Genomic DNA, 23,750 nt, shown 5'->3' on the forward strand with positions numbered 1-23,750 from the left:
TGAAAGAATCTTAGTGGTCTGAATGGCCATATTGAGCCGTCCTTCCTTTGCTTCTTAGGCACAGAACTGGGAGTCAAGGAGATGGTTTAATGACTGATTTTTGCAGGTCTCTAAGCCTCTGTTTCTCAGTTTTCCAGTGTGCAATACTATGTGATGTTTGCTTTCACCTTGGGATTTGTGTAGATAGCTTTGTTCACTTTCAAAAAGTCCTTTCAGATCACCATGTGAACTGTGTCATTTTAGTTCAAAGTAATGAACAATGTGGACAAAGCAGTAAAGCATTTATGGGGAAAAATACCCAGGCAAACGCTTTCTAATACATTAAGAAGACCTAGAGGAAATATGGAAGTAGGAAAACATTTTCTTTCTAAGCAGGATAATTGATAATTGTCCCCAGGGAGGTGTGGGAGGGGGATTCCTTCCTCCAAAGCATCTGCTGCTAGGCACTGTCTGAGCTTGAAGGGCCATTTAGTATGATCCCATTTGGCAGTCCCTATGTTTCTGCCATTTCTATGCTCTACCTTTTAGATATTCACGTTTTGTAGGTGCACAGCAAAAGTAATTTTGACTCCTCCAGCTGTTGATAAACTTGAGCTGTCAATGCACGAAGAGTGACTGCTTGAGCAGACTGGAGAATGTCAGTATACAGCCAGTAGCTTTTGTTTGCTTAGCATTTTCATCATCTCTGCTGTGTTTTTTTCCCCTGTGCCTGACATAGTCAGTAATAGTTGCATATCTGAGAGACATATTACAAATCTGTATTTAATTTGTATTGATAATGGCCTTGCACAGATCCTCAAATGAAAAAGAGTAGTGTCCCCTGCCTTTCAGCCTGTCAGAGAGGCCAAGGACAGCCTCAGTCCTTATGCTTCTGGTATTTAGGAAATTACAGAGGTGAGCAAGAAGATGAGCTAGAAGAGCTGTGGTAAGGGTAGGAGCAGCCAGACTTGGCCCATGGAAAGAAAAGTGCTTTCTACACTATGGGAAAAAGCAGAGCTGGAGAAGCTCAGGCTTGTGTTCCCCTAGAGCTCATGTGTGATGCATGTAGCAGAGGGAAGCTTCTGATGCACAGATCCCCAAACAGGCAGAAGTTTAGAGCCAGTAGGGTAAACCCCTCTGTGGTCCAGATTCCTGAGCAGAAAGAATCTGCTTAACAGCCAGCCAGGACAAGTGAGGTATGGGCAAGAGGCATGTGAATGTGAAGATCACTGCCTGGGGAAAGTCCCAGGCACCTGAAGGTAACTCTCCCAAATGGCTCAGCTGCCGCCATGACTGTTTCTTCCTTTTTGTCTGTTGTTTGTTTACAGCCTTGAGCTCATATCTTGCATCTTTGCTCTTTTATTTGGTGATATTTAATTTATGCTGCCATTTATCTTCCATGTGAATACTAATTGTCCACATAGCTAATGTGCAGTCATTAAATGGTCCCTTTGTAGAAGGGGATGGTGAGGAGCCAGGGCATCAGATACTTCCTCTCCCCTAAGAACTGCTAGGCATGTGTTATGAATTAGATTTGACAGGTCTGCAGTGTCACAGGGCTTGGGCTTTAAGAATCCTCTCTGCATGGGCTTGGGAGGCGGTGGAGGGGGGAGGGAGGGAGAAACAGAAGGCAGGGGGGAATCTTAATCCAAACAGCTAATCCACAACCTACTGGACAGGAGGACCAGCGATATGGTATAGAGCAGAGTCTGGTTATTTGCTTAGCAGCGTGTCAGAAAGATATGAGCAGCCTGATTTTGAAAAGCCAAGGCAAATTCAAACCAGTCATTTGGAATCCGCCGTGCTGTGGGAGGTGAGCACTGGGTCAGCAAAGTTCAGGCGGGTGGTTGCAGCATGAACTTCCTTCCTTTGTACCCGCGTCACCTCTGCAGCCCCCACTCCGTGCAGTACCCGCGGTGACAGCAGCTGTGCTGGCGCAGGAGGGACCTCTCTGGAGCGGGGCTCCTGCAGGGTTCAGCTATTGAAGCCCTGGCTGCTGCCAGCTCAAGAGCTGATGGCCTCTTGTCTTTCTGCACACCCAGTCCGCTTTGTCTTTACTCTTCTCTTGCACAGATGAATTTGGACAGTTCAATAACTTATCCAGGGACTGGAAAAGAGATGTAGATAGGAGGAACTTACCTGAAACTGAGAACCACTGAATAGATGTGTATCAAAGAATGGGGACTGGCCCAAGCCCCAAGTCTCACCTCCTTGGCACATCTTCTTGTGCTTGACTATTGTGGAAGGTTTGTTTATTTACATCTCTCTCCTTCCCTCCTTCCTCCTCACCTGTAGGTTACCCTTTGTAATATGGTCAGCAGTCTTCTCTGGTCTTTGCCTTCCCTAAAACATCTTAACCTGTGCTTTTTTTGAGCTTTAGTTGCTTTGTACATCTTATATAGCCCTTTGACACAGATAAATAACCCTTCCTCAGTGCCAAGTCTTGCCTCTGCGTACACACACATTTTTTACTTTCTGATTTTTTTACCTGAGCATGAAAAAGAAGTTATAGAAAACCCTTTAAAAAGCCAACTTCCTCCTTCCCCAGCTTCACTGATCAAAATAAATGACCCTACACCATTCTCAGCCTTTTTTTTGTTGTTGTTCCCCTCTTTTTTGCTGGCTTTTCCTCCACATGTTGGCACCAAGAGCGTGAGATTTGTGAGCCCAGGGTGCATCCAAGCCTGCCACAGAACACCTGCTGTTTTATTCCATCTCACTCCATGGGTACAGGCCAGCTCTGGGGGCAGCTGGTGCTCACAAATTTTAAGGCACTTATGATACAAGAATTACATTAGACTTCTATCTATTGAAATGTGTGTGTGAATAACTGTACTAGTATAAATGCTTTTCCTTAATTCCTGGAAGAATAGGGTAGTGTGTCTACACAGAGAAAAACTTCCTCTCCTTTAAAGGAGAAGAGTTTTCAGTGGCATTTTGGTGTGTGAAACACCGGTTATATGCAGCTGTGCAGTAAACAGCAACTGACCAAATCTTATGCCCACAAGCACTTTGGCCAATGACAATCCTAAATAAAGCACATTGTGTCACTAGCCTAGCTGCCATGTGCAGGTTGATCCATCCTACAATACACACAGTTAATGAGAATGCAATCATGTACCTTCCTGTCACTCTGCTAGCCTTTGCATCTGGCCTGCAAAACCACCTATGTACATTATTTTATGGCTTCAGCCCATTGTGCCCAGTTTAATTGCAGATTTTATGATGTGGATAAACCTCTACTGGAGAGACCAGCCTAAGTTGCTTGTGTACTCTAAGCATAATTGGATACCCAGTCTCCAGAGATAAAAAATTAATGTGCTAACCTCAGTGTGCCTCCAAGCTGTCCTCCAGCTCCCCCACACAGTCATCTTTGAAACATATTTATTTCCATCTAGGCAGGGGGCTGGCCATGAATAAGTGACGAGAGTCAGCCCCTCAGTTGGAGATGGGCTGTTTGTTCCTCTCCACAAGCAGCATCAATTTGAAAAGCTACATCAGGCCTGGTTTTTCCCTGCCTCAGTGCTGGTCCTCACCGGGGTCATGGTGGGAGCTACTTCTGAATGCAAGGATGCATCAATGCTCACCTTGTGACAAGATACCCTGCAGCAGGTGCCTTTTCAGTGAAAATATGTACATTACCTTGACTTCTCATTAGTTTAATCTGTTTGCTTTTATTCTTTTCCAGAGCTTGCTTTGATAAGGAAAAAGAGTCAGAATACTAAAAGAAACACTAGTGATTGGAGAGTTTGAAACTGTAAGGATTTCCACTCAAACCATGCAGAGGAAAAAAAAAATAGATCAGTTGTTTAGAGTTTTGGCATAGTGGAAAATGCCAAACTTGTCTCCTATGTACAGGGACCCATAGGGGGTTTTTTGTTGTGTTTGTTTGGAGTTGAGGTTTGGGTTTATTTTGCTAGTTTGGGGTTTTTTTTTTGATACACTGACTGGCCAGGACCTGGAGTGTTGTCAATGCACGTCCCTCATGGAAGAGAAGCATCTAGTGCTTCTCAGTAGTTTAAGGGAAAATGTTTCAAATTTGACTAATTAGTTTTTGAAAACCATGTGTTGCTTCAATAACATGTCAGCTCTTCAGATGGAATAATATAATGTATGTGGGTTTTTTTTCCTTTCTTGCTATCTCCTTGTTTTTTTCTCCATCTAGAATTTGAACTAAGTAAAACTCAAAAGGTTTGACTGAATTTGAGCTTAGGTGTTCTGCCTTCTCACACTCCTCCAGTGAGTAATTTCCAGTTCCAAAGCCTACAGCATGTCGCAGGAATTCAATTCACATCACTGGCCACTCTTACGTAAATACTGAGGGATGCTGCTGGATGGGGCTGTGTATTGAGCCCTATTATCCCTCCCTGACTTCCCTGAGCTGATGGGAACGATGCATTTCAGAGCCTAGAGGCCAAGCTGCAGCAGAGGTACCCCCCTTCCTCAAAATAAGGCAATCTGTATGTTAACATCAGATTCTTTTGTCTGCCTTGCTATTCTGTATCTCCTACTGTTTACTGCCATGCAGCACTAGACAGTTACAATGATTTATTGTGAGGAGTGGGATTTTGGCCCATGCTTTCGGTGTTCCTGCAGAAGACTCATAGGATCAGTGCACAGACACTTCTGTGAAGTGCTGCCTTATGATGCACCAACGCCAAGTCTCCAAATCTGCAAGATCTGATCAGTTGATGATGTATTTTCCTAGCTGTACCTTTCACTGCCCACCTCCCAGCTCATTCATTATGCGTTCAACTTAATGAGTTGTATTGATTCCTTAAAAAACATGATCAAAAGCTCTTCCTCTCCCCATATCCAGAGGCTTCCTTCGACTCCTACAAGTGTGCTTCCTTCCTGTAGCACTTGTAGCTTGTAGTGGTCCATGGCTGTGCCTCTCCATGAGCAGGGACTGTAGGAAAGGCAAACCTTTCAGAGTTGCTAAAAACTATGCAAAGGCAACAGCTTCTTCTGTCCCCACAGCACCAACTAAGTCAAAGAGGAGATAAAATCCAGTAAGTAGGAAGGACTGGCAATACTTTGGGTAGGTGGTTTGCAGCAGTTCTCACAGTAGCATTGCCTGCTTCTCTGGCTGCCAGCAAAGGGCATGCCCGTGCTGTGCGGGGTGTGCAGTGTGGAGCTAGTGGAAGGGGGCCCATTGCACCGTGTGGCCTGATTAGCTTGACTCTGGGAACAGAACAGCAGCCGTTTCCCAGTGCTACACCCAAGTTCAGAGGTTATTTGGTTGAATACGGTACCACATTGACACAGAGGTGCCGCTACCAACCTGAGCTACACTTCAAGCCTGCTGGAGGGTCTCTGTATCAAGTGCTCCAGCACTTCCCAGCTTGGGGTTAGCCAACACGCTTATCTCTGGTATTAACGACAGGGTAAACATGCCCAAAGAGACTGGCCATTTCCTGTAATTCAGTTTGATTTACATTTTTTCCTGGAAAACTGCAATGAAAAACCCCTGCACCTAAATCACTGGCGAGGAGGCCACAGAAGTTACTGTGCCTATCTCTGCCTGGCTGTGTTTGTGTGACAGCAAGGAGCCTTAAACGCATTTCAGCTGTGCTTGTGCTTGGGATTGTATATGTATGTTTTTCTTTCATTGTTCCCTGAGCACAGAAGCTCCTCCACACTGCACCCCCCAGCCCTGGCCCCCACCATTGCTCCTTACACCCCAGCAATGACCGAGCGGGTCTGTGCCCAGCCAGGGATCTCCCTCTTCCTCCTTCAACAAAAGCCACGGTCCAAGCCCTGCTTTTCTCTTCCCTTCTCCTTAAAGCCATTTTTTATTCAGTTACCATGTTGTGATTTCTTGCACGAGCCTGCCGATCCTCCAGTGACGCGTTTTGAGCAGCCAGTGAAGGGGGGGCCGGGCTGCAATTCCTGACACTGGAGAGAAGCAGCAGCAGCAACAGGTGGCCAGGCCGGAGGCGGCCCAGGCGGGCGCTGCGGTCGCCATGGAGACACTGCAGGCCTGCCAGGGCTGAGCGCCGGGGGGGCAGCTGGAGCAGGGGCACACGGGGGGCACTTTCGGCTACAGGTTGGGACGATGTGTCGCTGAGCCCTCCAAGGGGCTTGACAACGGCAGGGTCATGCTCTTGGCTGGTGTTTTGCTGCACAGGATGCCAAATGTTGGGCCTGTGCTTCAACAGCAGGAAAAAGGGAGGCGTCGGAAGGGAAAACTGGGCCTCTGTCTCAGACAAAGAGTCTTGTAGATTTACAAAAAAAAACCAAAAACCAAATCCACCCATTTTCGTCCATGCAAAATACATTGACTTGGTTCAGGCCTACACTCAGGTTCGCATGGTCTCTCTTGTGCTTTGCAAATTTTTGTTGCGAACTGAGCAAAGGGTCGGATTCAAAGCCTTTTGAATTGAATTGAAACCTCCAGTGGAGTTTATTGGTTTGGGATCAAGCTCAGAAGAAACAGGTAAGAGCTGGACAAAATGTGCTAGGAAAAATTCCTTTGGGAGTGCATATATACCTGACTGTAGCCAATTCACTGTAATAGTTTAAATAAATGATGCACAGTCCCCTACTTTTAACAGCAAGGCACACATTCTGCTCCTTGCTCTCCCCTATCTTCCCAGTAGTGTGGACATGATAAAAAACAGGGATAAAATGCTACCAAACCTAGATGCACAGCTTAAACCATGATTAATATTATGCTGTGTTACCTACAGGCTGAAGAAACATATGTGACTGTGATTTGGTACCAAGGAACAGTGAAACCAGTTCTTCTTTTAAGCACTGGTTCTAGCTCCAAGTACGTAAAGATTGTGATCCAAATGATCAAAATAACTTCAATTAGAAATGAGAAAATTGAAAAAAACCCACAAAGTTCTGTTTATTTGGGGTTTTGTCTGCATGTATTTAAGGGTCAGCTTTTGAAGAAAAACTATTTAAAATACCTGTATTCTTAGTTGTCTGGTTTAAAAACAGGGACAAGACTTGCTTCTTCTGAACTTGCCTTCCTTTAAAGATATTCTCTATGGACACAAAAGTTAGAAAATGGAGATTCTTATTGAGTCATGTGGACCTAGGAGGTGATGTAGAAAAGAAAAAATCCTAATTTCTTTATGATATTTCTCTAGAAGCAGCTTTCTTCCATTATTAGTCTGAAACCATGAAGAAGATAACTGCCACTTTTTTTGTTTACTTGGGGAGAGGAGAAGGGAAGCTAGAACTCTGTTTAGACACCCTACTGTCAAAATCAAGAAGGCACAGAAGTTATTTAAATATATAAACTCAGTCAATCTAGGTTTTGTCTACAGAGCAAAGTTACTGGGTGACACACTACCAAATTTATTTAGTTTACAGTACTTACTTTGCAAGAAGACTCCTGTGAATGATGTTACCATATTTAAAGTAGGTCTTTATCCTGCTTAGCTTGATCTAGTTTGAAATTGACTTGATTAGCCTAAAAAGAAAAAATGTATTTCAGAGTAAGCACATAATCAAAGTTATTTGGAAATATTGACTTCATTTCCAGTCTGCATCCTGTTTTCACAGGATTCAGCTCTCTGGTACAGAGAAACAATCATTTGAACTGTGCAGATCTTTCAGAGCCTCTCCTTCATCCATTTTTTTAACGTATTTTTAAAAATTGTATACTCTATTTTTGGGGCAGGTCTGGATGAAGACGGGGCCTTTGATGAAACTAGAAAGTGACTCCTGAGCTGAAATGGCAAGAGGTGCTGATGTAAATACGTCCCCTAAGAGCACAACCTAGCTCAGGCTGTGCTCCTCAAAGCTCCTGAGAGCTTTTGATCTGATAAAAGAAAATCAGAGGAGTTTTGAGTGTGCTAGGACAAGACCATGATTGGTTTTCAAGGCTTTGCTTTAAATCAGTTTCTGATTCTGGTTGAACATTTTTTAGACAAAATCCTTGGTTGTGGCCACGCCATCCAAATGATTGAGTTAGCAGTGAGTTACTTCTCATTAGCTGAGCAATTGTCTGGTTGAAGGTGGCGCCTTTTACTTCATAATTAATGTGTGCAAAAAGTGGATACCTGGTTAATTGCTATGTCTCAGATGAAACACATCAGTCCCATACAGCAACACATTAGTCCCTAGAAATTTAGTTGCTTTCACTTATGCATCCATTCCTATACTTACTTTTCTAAGTAATTTTATTAAGGGGTGGGATTAGGCTTGGGCTTTTGGTGCATGATAGCCTTCTCATGAATATTACCCATTACATCTTGCTGCCTTTACTTCCTATATTAATTCTCTGATCACTTGTGAATGACAGTAAAATATAACTAAAAACTCCAAGGATGTACACAAAAAAATTCCTTTGAAAGTAACAACTCTGTTTACTATCATCTGGAAATCTCTTTGTTTTCAAACCTTCTGTGATTTAGCCTGGGGCTTAATTCACTGTACAATACAGATCAAGAAAACAAGCTTGATTCAGGTTTGATTCTAGTTTTTGCACCTGTTAGAACAAAAAAACATTGAAGAGAATAACATTGCCTGGCTTATTTGGCTCTAGAGATATATCACTTAAGACATCATTGATGTAACTTCAGGAACTTCTCCTGTGGGTATGACTTTTCAGGCCTCACATCTCTATCACACTTAACTGAGCCAGGTCCATACTTCCGAGTGATGAGCAACAGGTGAGCACATAGACACTCACATTAAAAATTAAATTGGTAGAAAAAAGAGAAGAAAAGAAAAAGGATGTGATCAAAAACCCATGCTTATTCCTCTGCCAGTAGTCCAGCAGAATCCCTTCAGCTTCATTGTGGGCAGTGAAAACCCTCCACCTATCTCACACATTGCAGAAGAACTGGTCAGTATATATATTTTTCCAGTTTGACAGTCAATGGATTTTGAGGTCATAAGCTGCACTGGAAAAAATTAAGTCAGTATAGGCAGAGTATTAAATCAATTATGCAGTTCTGAGTGGTGGTAGGAGTGGATCTCTTTCCTAAGCCTTCTGGCTGGCACCTCAAATGCTTGTTTATATGTGTGGCCTCACCACAGAATTTTTATGTGTTTGTAAATAAGTCAGTTCATCCTCTACTTCTAAAGTCTTTTAGCTGTAAAATGCAACGCTCCCTCCTCTACATGAGACTTAATTAGGGCCCAGCAACACTTTGGTTAGAGTCAATGGCAAAAGAGGCTTTTGAACTCACTGAAGGTTAATATTAGGATCTTAATATCTGTAAGCACTTTAAGAATCTCCGATGAAAAGTCAAGTAATGTAATAAGGAACAGAAAAAAATCACTGAACTTTGAGCTTGCTCAGTTTGCATTGCACATGGCCTGTCTGTAGATCTAGCACAATATAAAGAAGTAATTACTTAACTTTTCCAGAATGGGGCTGTAGTGGGAAAAATAAATGCTAGGGAGATCTGCTTTTTATACAGAAAGTATGTGCAAGTAGCAACTTTATGATCATTTTGTTACAGCTCTAAAAGTGAGCCAGTGCACTGGCTTCCACCTGGTTCCTGTCAGGTTTTTTTTTGTTGTTGTTGTTGTACATACACAAATACCTCTCTGCAAACAGGCAAAATGCTAACCTAACATTGGGGTCTTCTCCCTGGTTTGGGAGAACTGGGGATCTGCTAACCAGGACCATTTCAGAGCAAAGCTCATTGTTTAGTGAATGCTGTCAGGGTCTTGGCAGCCGTGCAGGAAGGTGTTGATGTATTTGAGCCTTATGGATTTTATTTTTTTTTCTTCATTTCACCTTACCAGCAACTTTTCAGTTACCAATCTCGAAAAAGCTCAACTGATCAACAGCTGGAAGTATATGAATAACTAGATGTAACCAAACCAGAAAAGCAGATTGATCTCAGAGGAAATTTTAATTTTAAGTGTATGTCTTGGACTGCTACTAGAAGCGCTTTAGAATGTCATTGTTCTTTGAGGGAAATTTGGATGTGAACAAAAAAGACCATTAATAAAGGCTGTCAAAACATCTGTTAAAAATCTGCAAGTTACAAAATATGCATTAAAAAGATAATTAAGTGTAGCTGGTACAGTTTAAAGGTCTTAATTTTCTGGTTTGCAGAAATCTTCATTAGGTAGGATTAGGCCAGGTATATTACTAGAATTTTTAAGTTAAAAAAGGGGAAACAAAGGCAAAGACCAGCCATTCTCCCCACTCCCCTCTCCTTTGCTGAGTTCCTAGTTCAAGTATGCAGGAACAAGAAGTTTTCCATCTCTGGAGAGCAAAGGAAAAAACTGGCAGTTGTGAGCAAGAAAAAAAACACATTGCTGTTCTGCTCAACTGAGAGGAATGCAGAAGACCTCTTTCTTCCCTTCTCTTCTTTCTAGGGGAACTGCCTCCTCTTCTATTTAAGACCGACTGTGTGCCTGCTCCTTTCCAACCATTCCTAGCTGGAAAATAAGAATGTATTTTCCCCCTTTTTTTCTTGGCTGAAAGAGTTTTTAACTCTGATGGCTGGAATATCTGCCCTGGGAGTGGCTCTTTGCACCTGTGCTGGGGTGGTGCTGGACCTGCTCCCCTCCCCACTCCTCCCAATGGACATAGAGTCTGCTGCAGGGAGCTTATCCCTTGGGGGAACCACTCACCAAAGGCTTTGCCTGTGAACGAATATTCAAGAACGTTTCAACAAGCTTCTTGATTAAAGGACACCCTGCCACTTTGAGATGTAATCCCAAAAAAATAGCTATTTGAAATACAACAAGTTAGGATACCTATCGCCCCATCTCCTTACTGTTGGCTTTTGAGTTTGAGGGAATGTATTTTTCCTTTCTGAATTTGTATTTTGTGGGTTTACAATTATGACTGGTGTCTGAAAAAACAGGCTTGGCTCACTGACAGCTGGGGTCTGATCCTGTATTAGGAATTGTTTCTGTGCCTGCATGTGTTATGGAGTCCCTGAACTGTACAGGGATCTTTGGCAGCAGGTCCTTATGAGGGACCATTATAAAGGAAACAGAGAAGTACATTTCAGGCAAAATAGATACAACACAGGGTGTAAAGAAAATGGAGGTGTTTTATACAGTTCACTTTTTGGTTCTAATTTGGGAACTCTGTGGCCTGCAAGCCCACTGAGCTAACATCATAACAGGAGAAGGGGGGAATGTCCAAACTGAGTGCTCTTTAAGTAAATCCAACTTTCTAACCCCACTGCAGCCCAGAAAGGACCGGACGGGGTCATCATTCCCAATAACTACTGTGACTTCTGCCTCGGAGGCTCCAATATGAACAAAAAAAGTGGCCGGCCTGAGGAACTTGTATCGTGCTCAGACTGTGGGCGCTCTGGTAGGTGACTCCTTGCACCTTTTTTGTACAAAGGCATTTGTGTGATTTGTTTTTTTTTCTCCTGAATATGTTGAACAAAGGCAGCACATTTGGGAGGGGATAGAAGATGAGGTCTTACCTCCTGTCTGTGCTTGTGGGAAAGGATGACTGGGAAATTTTCTGTCATAAAAATGCATTGTTGGATTCATGTTTTTAAGCTAATGGGGCCTTCTGAAGTAATAAAGTTTTAATGTATTTATTGGCTTCTGTGAACATTGGTACATGTACTAGTTGCTCTTCAGATGGAAGGATAAAATTCTATGACAATGTTAAAGGATGGGCTCTGTCTTCAAATGCTGCAATTACAACTATAAATTACTTACAAGATTTATGAAAGTTGCATGACAAGCATTTCCATTGATTACACATTTCATGCATTTCTTCATCCAAAAAAGAAAGGGAGGAAATTACAGGGTAGGGATGGGGGTAGCTGTCAAGAATTATCCTCTTACAAGATGACTACCATTAATTTTGTTTAAAGAGGTTTTTATTTCTCCATTTTCTTCTCTTCTCTCTTTTAAAATGTAGGCAATTGTGTCTTTCCCATTCTGACTTGTCTTTATTTCTGGACTTTGTTTTCTTCCTTTTTAAATTTTTTTTTTCCCCCCTTTCCTTTCTGTTTTTTGGGAAATTTTATCCCAGATGAGAAATTATTTATAGCTCTTGTGGGAGGTGGTGGTCACGGTGAATGGAATGGGAGACCCTCAAAAGCTGCACATTCCAGCTTTGGTCCAAGTTTCCATTGTGATATTTCTGGATAGTGGTGATACTAGTGGTGATAAGACTATCATATTGAAAAACCACAGAAACCTTGACATTCAATATTGCTGCTGCTGCTTCTGTACTGTAGTCACTGAAAGATGTCTGTTGCATGATGGCTGAAATGTGGAGTGTACTTGTGCCAAAGCAATGGCCTTTTTGTGCTCCTGCTGAAATTAGTAGTAAGCCTCTGACCACATTCAGTAGGAGTAGGACTAGACTCTCACTGACAAATTGCCTTCTGCAGTTGGTGTGACCTCTGAAGATATTCTGAAGTGATACTGACTGGACCTTTTAGTGTATACGTGTTTGCTTCTTAATAACTGAAGTGGGAAGCTCATATGGTCTGTGGTGCCATCTTGGAAGATTATTGTCCTTCCCCTTGATTGTTATCGTTCAATGTAACTCATTTCTTCATTGCCCTGATACAGCACAGTGAGATGGATCCATATTTTTTGCTATTTAAACATTGCTATGGTGATTGCATCAGAATGTGTAACACACAGTAATTCCCTTGATTCCTTAGTGTGATAGAACAAGTAGATCGGCATGTAACCTAAATTCTGCAAAATCAGTTCCATTAAATGCTGTCCTTGTACAAATTCTGACCCACCTGGGTCATTCATAGGGGTCTGCAATGGTGTGACTGATGTGTGATGAAAGTGATTAAGGTACAACCACACATTAATCTGTAAACTAAAACAATGAAACCTCTTTTGTGACTTTCATATTTCTTTTTCTTGATAACGGAGAACATTTTCATTATACTGAAAGAGAGGTAATGGAAATTATATTGTTTCTTCCCTTCACAAAGTCAGTAAAATCACATCTCTACAAGGTGGTTCATCTGCCAATTATTTTGTTATATCAATTTTCTTTTTATGAACAGGATTTAATTATTCATGTCTCAAGCAATGCAGTGTACTTGTTATATGGCTGGTTCCTCTAGCTGGAGCGAGGACCAAACGGTTACTTAATACCATGCTACTGTTTCTGAACGGTAAAATAGCCATTCCTTAAAATATCACATTTTCATTTTGCTGGGGCACAAGAGACATCTTTTAATCTACTTTTCCTGAAGAGGGAAATTGAAGGCTATACTATACTCACGTGTTTGATTGAGGGAGAAAATAGACCTCAGTATTGCAGTATTTGACTTCTCTTTTTAAGAGTCTTATTTTTGTTGTTGTTGCTGCTGCTGTTGATGTCCAATGTGGAGAATTTCCTGTTCCATATTGAAAGTTGGATTGACTCAAGCACATTTGAACTTTTCAGTGTTCCCCAAGACAGGTCACTTCTCAACTCAGTTGTTTTAGTTGTTGAACTGTATATTTGTTCGGAGCTTTTTTTAATTTTTGAAGGAGATACAATGAAATTGGAATAAAAGCATTTGTTTAGATTACTTCCACTTAGTCTTCAAACTGTGTTTTGTTTTGTCTACACAGGAGGCTCTTTAGGATCAGGTGAAGAACAGGGATAAAAATTAGTCCTGAGGTTGATGATCTATCTAGGGGGTTACATTTCTATAGCAGTAAGTTTGTGACAGTTGATGCCAGTCTGAAGGACAGTCATTGTGCTTACAGATAACGGTGTTTAATTACTTATACTGTCTGAAAATCTTTTAAAATTCATCTAAGTAATCACAAGAAAACTTTTAAATGTCTTTTGGAGAGAGGAAACCATGATTAACCCTTTCGCTGCCATAGCTATGGGCACCTGTGGTGTTTGTAGATTATTTTTTTATTTGAAAGAGAAACTGATCCTTTTTTATTTTTCTTACTGCAGTTCTACTGAGGTATGTTGTTGAGGTGCGTGGGCACATACAAGCACACACCTATGAGCTCCATAGTCTGAATTGTTTAATAATAATGATGATTAAAAAATGATGATGATGATGATGATGCCTGTTGCTTAACCCATGTGCTGATATATTCATCATACATGTCAGCTCATTTGGGAAGAGAAGGCAGGAGGGACGAAGCAGCGCCAGCACGCACTACGGAGGACTTGTTCGGTTCCACGTCAGAAAGCGACACCTCGACCTTTCATGGCTTTGACGAGGACGATGCAGAAGAGCCTCTCTCAAGCCGAGGAGGTGGCTGTGGTAGCAGCTCTCCCTCTGCAGACAAAAAGGGCAGCTGCTAAAATAACTAAAAAGACACATAAACTCTAAGCGATTTGCTGTCCTTTTTACTACTAGGATTATTATTACCTTTTATTTTTATTTTTTAATTTTAGGTCCTTGGGTTTTTGGGGTTTTTTTTGTTGATATTTTTGTTGTTTTTCCTGTGGGGTGTACACTGAAAGCACAAGTGTTTAAAGCTCTTGATAACTACTTTGAAGAGACAGAAGGTTTTGATTTTCCTATTATTTTTTTCATTTAAATTTGTTTTCCTCCCACCTCCCCCTCTTCTCTTTCTCTCTGGAAACGTAAAAGGTGGATTTAATATTTTTTTAATAGTGAGCAGAGTTGATTTTCTTGTCTTTTAATATATATATCAGCAAACCACAAAAAATACAGATGGGTTGGAGACCAGAAAGCAAACCCAAATAGGTTTTTTTAATTATTATTATTTATATATCTATATATTATTAGAAAAACTACTTTTTAAATAAAAATACAAAAAACCCAAAAAAGCAATGGATGTCTACTTGATAACAGAACTATTTCTAGAGAACCACTGTGGGCGGACTCTATTGGAGGACAAGGAAACCCTTGATGTGATGGCTTCTGCATTTTAAGATTTTGCACTTAATGTAGCATGTGGAGTTTGGCTCTTCTTGTACACCTGCTACGCTTGTCTTTAACAGTCTGAAAATACAAGCAGCACCATTGAAGACCATGACCTTGGGGAACACATTTCCATCCCTCCTTTGGACACCTTTACACTCAATAGATCTCTTCCTCCTTGCACCCCTTCATGTCTTCCTCACTCCGTTCTACCTTTTTTTCTTTTCCTTCACCTGTCACTTCATGGACAGCAATTTCCAAGCATAGGGATGGAATATGAGTGGCAAGTCATAAATGTCAAAGACAAAATAAATGGAGGAGCAGAATCATGGAAGAAATGATATGGAAAAAATACCTCATCTCTACTTTTCTTTCCATTTTTAAATTTTGATTCACAGCATTTTTTCCTGTGTAGCCCAGTTTTTTCTCACTGTAGTGTCTTGTTAGACACTTTGTTTGCTTTTCAATAGCTTCTCTTGAAATAAACCAAAGCAATACTCATTAAAGTTCCAAGGGCAATGGAGAAGAGAGTGACTCCCTTTCCAGCGACTTTCCCAGAAAGGAGGAAACATGCAGCAGGATTTGAAAGGTATGTCTGAGCTGAAATGTCTTTCACTCAATTGTGAAATCTCTGTGCCCTGGATTTTCAGCAGACCTTTGACTGAGCTTTATTGTAGGAGTAAGTCCTGTGGATTTAATTCTGTTATGAGTATGCACCACGTTCAGACCCCTGGTGAAGCTAATGGAAGTTCTATGGGAGCAGAATCCAACCTCATGTACAGTCAGGAGTGGTTCAAAAAGAGTCAGTGTGTAGGCTACATTTTGCGGTCCTAAATGCAGGCAAAAATCTCCCTGGAGCAGAGGCAAGATTAAGTTCTAGGGATGTATTTTTACTGATGTGTATTGTATAAAGCCAAATAGGGTGAAATCATGACCTCATTTAAATAAGAGGCAAAATAGACATCTGGGCAGTGACTAACCCTTTAACTGGAGGTGTGTTTTGATGCTAGAATAAAAATCTCTACCTTGCAATGAAGACTTTGGATATATATTGTTCTAATGCATGAATGAAGCCTATCCAAATGGACTCTGTTTCTCCTGCTTCTTTTGCTAGGGTAGCACAATGCTGTCCATGAGAGCTCTTCCAACTTCCCCCCCCCACACCTTTAAACCTTAAAAAAGACAGAAAGGATCTAGTCTCTACTTTTTGTTTGTTTGTTTGTGTTTTTTGTTTGGTTTTGTTTACTTTAGACATAAAATAAGCAGTGACCAGATTCTGCTTTTAGGTACATGGGCATAAATCCAGAATACATGCTACTGATGTCTAGATTACATTAATAATCTGTCTTCATAATAGTATAACAAAACATTACAAAATACCTCTGTGTGTTTATACCATAGGACAGGGCATTCTTGAGCCATGGACACCTGCCGGGGAAAGCCTTGTGTAAGCTTTCCCCGGATTGAGAATCCTTTTCTGTTGCTATTCTGTTCCTGCTGGTGTATTGTAATCAATCAAGTGTTAAATCAATGATATTTTGACTTAACGCTGTCAATGAGAAATATACTTTTAACTTTTTAACATTCCTTCCACAACCAGTCCTTATTTCTCTGAAAGAACACAAGATAAATTTCTAATAATTTGCCATTCTTCCATATTTACTAAAAGTTCAGACTTCAGATGGTGTCAAGGGCTGAGTCACAGGCATAAAAGCATCTGCTTTTCCAACATTTCTGAAAGAGTTAAGATTTAGTTTACATATTTGTATCATTTCATATATATATGTATGTGTATGTGCATGCACATGTATAGGTAACATATACCAGAAATGAATGTACACAGACACATACACATATATAGGTAAAATAAAAAGCAACAGAAGTCAAGATAGAAGACACTTCTCAACCAAGAATAGTGGAACCAGCCCTTGTGTGAGGCATACTGATGTTACTGTAACCAAAGGGTAATATCAGTAAAATCCAGTGGATTTTGTCCAAATTTACGGTGTAAATTTAAAGCATGTAACTGAGAGCAGAATCTAGTCTGGAAGCAGATCTGTTCCTAGTATGAAATGAAATGCCACAAACACAAAATGTTCTACAATTTAAAAAAAATGAAGTTCAAATTGATTTCTTCTGCTACTCCTGCCCTTCAATCCCTGCACTTACATTTGTGGAATTATTATAATATTATCTTCCTTTTTTTTTGTTCTTTTTCTTTTTCTTGCTACTCCTTGATGTGCCCGTGTAAAAACCAGGGAAAATAGAAAATGAGCAAGTACCTAGAAATGTGCCAAAGCCACAGTAAACAAACAACATGATTACTTGCATGCATCTTGCATCTACTTCTTGTATCCACATAGCAGTCATGTCAGAAAGTTAGAAGGTTAAGAAAAGAGTTTTAATCTTACCCAGCATTCCTGCAAATACAATCAGAGTATGCGTTGACAGGCAAAGGCTCACAGGAGTAATGGAGACCTGAATTATCAAGGACTTGAAGAGTCCTACCCAAAAGTATCACAGAATCACAGAATCTTAGGGGCTGGAAGGGACCTCGAAATACCACCTAGTCCAACCCCCCTGCCAGAGCAGGATCACCTACAGCACATCACACAGGAACTTGTCCAGGTGGGTTTTGAATGTCTCCAGAGAAGGAGACTCCACAGCCTCTCTGGGCAGCCTGTTCCAGTGCTCTGTCACTCTCACAGTAAAGAAGTTTTTCCTGATGTTTATGTGGAACCTCCCGTGTTCCAGTTTACACCCATTGTCCCTTGTTCTGTCATTAGACATCACTGAAAAAAGCCTATAGTAGTAGTTCAGTCTGCCCTGTACTGCCTGAGAAGCGTAGGCTTGACACACTTGGAACCAGCCAGCTGCACCTGGCCACTGCTGCAGAGTCAGCAACACAGAGCTCAGCACTTACTAAGCACTGTATTTACCCTGTTTCTTGCATGTTGTTGCAGCCCATCCTGAGCACTGTGCTGAATATAGTCCTCGTAGCATCTGAGTTAGCTAGCTCAAACCTGCCCAAGTATGTCTTTCTGCAGAACTCCATCAGCTGCAGAATACGCATACTCTAAACATGATTTTTTTACAAGCAGAGTCCTTACCATTGTCTTTTGTGAACCATGCCTAACACATATTGGGCTCTTCTGGAATACAATGAGTGATCACATGCCCATAATTCGTTAAGTCTTGACTTAGTTACTATAACAATGCACACAGTCTTACTCCTTTTGCAACCTAACCACCCATGTTTGTGACAACTGGGTAGCACAGTACCCTCAGAAAGAAGCCACAGCAGCTCACAGAATGCATGAAAATTGCCAGCAGATGGCATAGAAAAATATCCATCTCTGTTATTTATACCATTAATGTGTAAATGGACGGTCACTAGTTCAATCTAGTCCTGAGAGAGGAAGGAAAGTAAAATAAATTCATCATTATGGAAAGCAGAGTAGTCCTTGGTTTCCTGAAGATGTCTTATTAGACTGAGGTAATCAACAGAGTTTAGTCCAGCAGGCTGGGCAGTGTGTTACTTACCATAGGAAGGCATCAATCAAAGGGATGAAATGAATACACAGAGATGGAAGCTAAAAGAGTACTTGTTTAAGCTAGGTTGTAAAATAGTGTTAATGGTAAATATAGAATGGAGTGTTGATATGGAAATGAAATATTCTTAGGGCAGGTACTGTTGAAGTGAAGGCTGGGAACAGGGAAAGATGGTTGGTAGGTAGCTCATCAGTTAAAGATGAAAGCAAAGGGGCTGCCACATGAGATGCTCTTTAATGGATGAGGGGAAGAGGACAGTGTTAATGAGGCAGGAAATATATAGGAGATTTTGTAAGAGCAAGGAAAAAAAACCAAAAACCAAACCAACCAACAAAACAAAACAAAACAAAAAAAGAGCATGGCACAGCCATGTCAGAAATGAGGGAACTGCTCACTATCAAAACCACGTAATTCCTAAGCCAAACTAGAATGGCATAAAGAGAGTTTTCAATGGAAATTTGGGGTTGTTTCTAAAAAATACAGTCATCTTTGCAATCAGAAGGGAATGTGATGCCCTGTATTCCCCAGTGATTTCACCAGTTGAATGAGACCTGCTGTTCTGAGCTTCATAAGAAGAACTTTGAAGGCACACGGTCCTTAAGGCACACGGTCCTTCAACTAATCACAAGCCTGGCTCTTCCAGTTCTCCTCCAAAGATGGCCTTTTTATTAGAGGAAAGTTAGCACAAGACTGACAAAGATTCTCCAGAAACATGCTCCCACACAAGCCATGAGCCAAATAAGACAGCTTCGATGTGAAATGTTAACAAAGGGTTGTTTCATTTCAGGCCCTGAAATGTGAGCTATCTTCTCAAGCACCTTTCTACTGCTCAATAGTAAAGGATCTTAGCAAAGACAAATAATTTCCTGAGCCATCCTCTGCAAACTCTGATTCACAGATGGGAGCAGGAGAAATAAGGAAGTGATGTGCTTGCTTGGGCAGCAGATTAGGGGGAAGAAAGGCTATGTAGAGTGTGCACTGATCCTTAGCTTATTCCCTTTCATGGCACTTAATTAGTTGACATTTTAGTAGGGGCAGACACCAGCTCTTGCATGAAAACAGTCAAAAATTTTAAGTGTGATAATATATGTTGAAAAAAATTTAAGAAAATACAGGATCTGGCATAACAGCTAAAAGGTTGAAGAAGACTGTGAGGTATGTGGCAGAACAGGGATGGAACTGAAATCTCTTTTGCTTCACTTTGCCTCTTTTCCCTCCACCCAGGCTCTCCCCAGTTTTGTGGGTTTGATATTTATTTCTTGTATATGTAATGGTGCTTTGAATAACATTGTACATATGTGGTAAGGTCATAAATGATGAGATTAGATTGCTGAAACCAGGTCCAGAGAGAACTTTGCCACTGGCTTCAGAAGGATTAGTGCTGGGCTTTCTTAGCTATTGCTTTTATTGAATGAAACCTCACTGTTAATATGCTTGCTAGTATGGTGTAGACAAGCTCCGAGATGGCCATTTGTTTCAACAGAATGTTATTAGAATCCCCTCCCCACATTGTTTTGCCTTAGAGCTTTTACATTAGTTATTCATTTTGAGTTCCAGTTTGCCATTTTACAGAGCTCAGCTTAGGCACTTGATTGAAGACAGAGACTCAGTTTGCTGCCTGCTGATGCACGGAGCAAATGAGAACTGCACCCAGAGAGTTGCTGAGTCCGGACTGTGCCAGTGCACCACTGTGTTCTCTCCTGCCTGCTTTGCCTTTCTTCGATTAATTCTTGCAATGATATTTTGAGATGGGCCCTAAAATTTTAATTCAAATACCATCAAACTATGGAGCTTTCAAAGCCTGGCTTCTCATGCAATTTGCCTTTTCCCCATGGCAAGCAGTTTTACTGAATCAGTTCCTCAAGCAAACATTGTATTGATCCCACTGGGAGTCGTCTTATTATAAAACCTGCAAAATCTGCCCAGTGTTTTTTGCACTGTAACATATGTAGATGTTCTGAATAAACACTAATGTCTTATTCTCCATGATTTTTCTTATTCATATAAAATTTGTAGCTACCAGTGTATGCAAAGTATGAGGGATGTGCGTGTGTTCATGCTGGCACAGGGTTGTTTTGACAAAGCCTCACAGTGCAGGAATGTAGCCAGGCTGAATTTTGCTGACTGAACCACTACAATAGAACCTACAAACCTTTGTTCTCTTTGCCAGTTATCTACCAGGGTCGAAAAAATCCCAACCTGTATAAATACCATAGAATACTGAAATTGGTTTGCAACTATATTCCTGTCCCTGTCTCCATTCTGATGAGTGTTTAGTTGCCAATTTCAGAGAAGACAAGTTGTAATAACATTTAGAAAAACCCCCAAACAAACAGCTGTTGAGATGTCAAGTTCTGATAGCCCAGTTAAGCAGATGCTGACTCTTCATGTATTTGAGTTATTCTTTTGGTCACTGGCAGCTGCTAAGATTTTGGACCTTTGTGTTGTCCAGACTGATGCGAGAGGTGTGGGGAAGACATGGGGGGAGGCACTTGCCATTTGTGGAAATGAAGAGATGATTTTATTGGCTATCTAATAGTACTCAGGAGCTTAGCAGCATGTAACTTCATCAATTCATGGATTAAATGCAATGCAAAATGCAGTCTTTCACTGATTTCCAGAAATTATCACATCGCTGCCACCCTATATGTATCATTTAGACTTCTAAAAATGTCTTTTGTGCAGTGCTGCAAACACTTGTACAAATATTTAATAATATAGCAAGGCAATCAGAGCAGGATTTCATAAGCAAAGGTCTTATCCTTTAGCAAAGAGACAGCTGTCTAGGCTGAATGGTGAAGGTTATTTAATGAAGTTCACAGTAAGAAAGATGGACAGCGTTTGGTGCCTTTCTTTTGGGCATGCTCCTTCATGTCCTACTTGTTTGATTTGTATTCACATATGGCTCCCACGGTCAGTTGAAACTGAGTCTGTCAGACTATGTTTTTAAAGAACTAGAATACCAGCAATGTTGGAATGTTGGTTTGTGCTTCTTCTGTTTTTGCTGCTTTTTTTTTTTTGCCTTTTTTTTTTTTTTTTTTTTCTGAACACTTGCTTTTGTAGTCTGAGTTTGTTTAGTTTTACTTTGTATTGCCTTTCCCTCTACAGTCAACCCTGCCCTCATGGACTCCCACATCCTTCAAGCAAGACATTTCAGAAGAAGGCTGAGAGAAGCCAGGATGCTTTGATACTTCTCCTCTCCTTGCCCTGACCCATCTGTACCCACGTTTCATCTGGCACAGGAGCCTGGACTGTGGGAAGTCAGCTGCCAACTGTTGAGAGACGTTCTGGGGATGCCCTAAGCTGGTGCAATACAAAGAAGTTTTTTAAAGTCTTGATTTCACTTTCCTTTACACGTGTGTATAAACCCAGGTCAAACTGGAATTGATCTACAGTAGAACTGACTGAAAAACAAACAAACAAACAAAAACTGAAAAAAGACTTAACTATTTTATTTATTTCAATATTTAAGAGAGAAAAGAAGTGCCGAAGTTGCACAATATTTTTGTTTTAAATACATTTTACTTCAAATTTTAAATGCAATTTTGTGAAGACATGAAATTTTAAAGAGCACTTAATGTAAAATAAAGACTGAATATTTACTTTAAGGAAAAACCTTTTTTTAAAATAATGAAAATAAAGATCAACTCTGCTCTCTCTCTTACTTTAAAGAAGCCATTCATACATGTGCTGGGTATCTTTGTTTTTTGCAAATTGGATGTGGTAAGTGAAGATTGTTCTGGTTTACTTTCTTCTTAATAGTATTATCCTGTTAGATGCTTAAAACTTACTTTGCTGTACTTTGTTAGGCACAAATCTGAACAAAAACTGTTGAAATAGCAAAGATCAGGCTGAGTGACTGGATTTTTTTGTTACCAGATTTTGTGTCTGATTCAAAGGGCTGTCTCTCCCAGGAGGACTGATGTGTCTCTTCTGCACAGTAAAGAGATTTGCTCTTAAGCAACTCTGTGAAATACTTCTGCTGAAAGAGGGGTTTAAAAAGGAAAACAGCTCTGTTAATTTTAGTATTATTTTTTGCTTTGATAATTCCACAGCTGATTGTGAGTTGATTTTCAGGGAAGTATCTAAATGGTCAAGTGCTCTTGGCACAGAGCTTCCTGTTGGAGCCAAGGGTGATGCCATGTGTAGAAACCTTGTGTAATTCAGCCCTTTCTTAAGTGGTAGTGGACTTTGAAAACCTTACAGGTGTACCCACATGTCAGCAGTAAGCAACAGGGGTTACTCAGCAGGAGAAGAATGTGAGTTCCCACAGCTACAATCCTAAATTGTCCTGTGAAGCAGTGGTGAGGAATGTTCACATCCCTAATTCTAAGTTGTTAGCCATCTTCTCAGTAAAGTAAGGTGTTACGCTCCATGTAAGCACTGGAGGCTTTTTTTTGGCTGCCAAATTTGCTCACAGTGGATAGTGCAGGACTGTTCACTGTCATGTGTGATACAGTCTAGTAAGGATGCAGATAGCCTTGTGTCCTAGGAAACAGGTCCTGGACTGGGCTTTGAGATTGGCTTCTCCTCTGTAACAGGGGTGACAGATGTACCTCTAAGTAAAGACCCAGGCTATAGATAGAAAAATTATTTTGTTAATGTGGCTTATGTTGGATTTCAGAGTGAAAGAAGCTTTGTCTACAAAAAATGCATCCTGACTAGGTGAAGCTGATAGAAAGCCTGATCCTGCATCATTTCTTGCACACCTAAGATCCAGTCTCACCTCATTGAGAAGTTTCCATGTGTCAGTAGCAGCAGGTTTTGTCCTCCTCTCCCTTCTCGTTTTCCTTCTTCTTCTCAGAATAACACATAGGGCAAAAAATTTCCATGTGAGATAACTAGTAGACCTGATTTCTGCTTCCTCTTAAGTTAAATGACAAAATGGATGTCCTAATTGGACTTTTTAGCAGGATGGTTTTGTTTTGTTCATTTTTTTTGATTTCTAAACATGCAGTGGTAAACTGCCTCTACAGAAAAAAAATAATTAAAAAAAAAATTATTTCATTAAAATATAACAAGACGCACAACTGTAGTGAAGATTTGCAAATTATAGGGTCTGTGTTCAGTTTGTGTAATATTCCTTCCAAATAAAAGTTCTGCTTCCAACTCCCCTACTGTATATTCCTCTGTAAATATTACTTTATCGAACCAATTCCACAAGGTCTTTTTTAGTGCAAAAAATCTTCTTTTAAAAAGACATTGTTGAGTAACAGACTTGTACATATACTTTTCTAACCTCTACATTGTTTATAATACTCTCTTTAAAGCTTAAAATAAAACTCCTTCCTCTATTGATTTTGTTTCCCTTTTCCATTTTGTAAATTATGACTATTGTCCCTGGATTTTGTTTTGTATTTCTTAATGAAGTTTGATGCTAACCAAGAATTCTCTTTTGCTCTTTTACTTTCTCTTCTCCATTCAGTGGACTAC

The 23,750-nt window shown here is 40.6% G+C and overlaps 1 protein-coding gene across 8 annotated transcripts in view; it reads left to right on the plus strand.

Annotated features, from left to right (window-relative positions):
- DPF3 (double PHD fingers 3) overlaps positions 1–23,750 on the plus strand; it is a 178,127-nt gene that overhangs the window by 122,898 nt on the left and 31,479 nt on the right. For 5 of the 8 annotated variants that reach the window (XM_051620435.1, XM_051620440.1, XM_051620436.1 and 2 more), the window contains one exon: positions 11,108–11,236. In XM_051620435.1, the coding sequence (XP_051476395.1) occupies positions 11,108–11,236 (129 nt within the window). Of the gene's footprint in view, positions 1–11,107; positions 11,237–13,982; positions 15,355–21,425; positions 23,431–23,750 lie in introns of those variants that run through there. The other 3 variants (XR_007889587.1, XR_007889588.1, XM_051620437.1) reach the window with 2 other exon arrangements.

Source organism: Apus apus, chromosome 5 (assembly GCF_020740795.1).
Source record: "Apus apus isolate bApuApu2 chromosome 5, bApuApu2.pri.cur, whole genome shotgun sequence".
Taxonomy (NCBI): domain Eukaryota; kingdom Metazoa; phylum Chordata; class Aves; order Apodiformes; family Apodidae; genus Apus; species Apus apus.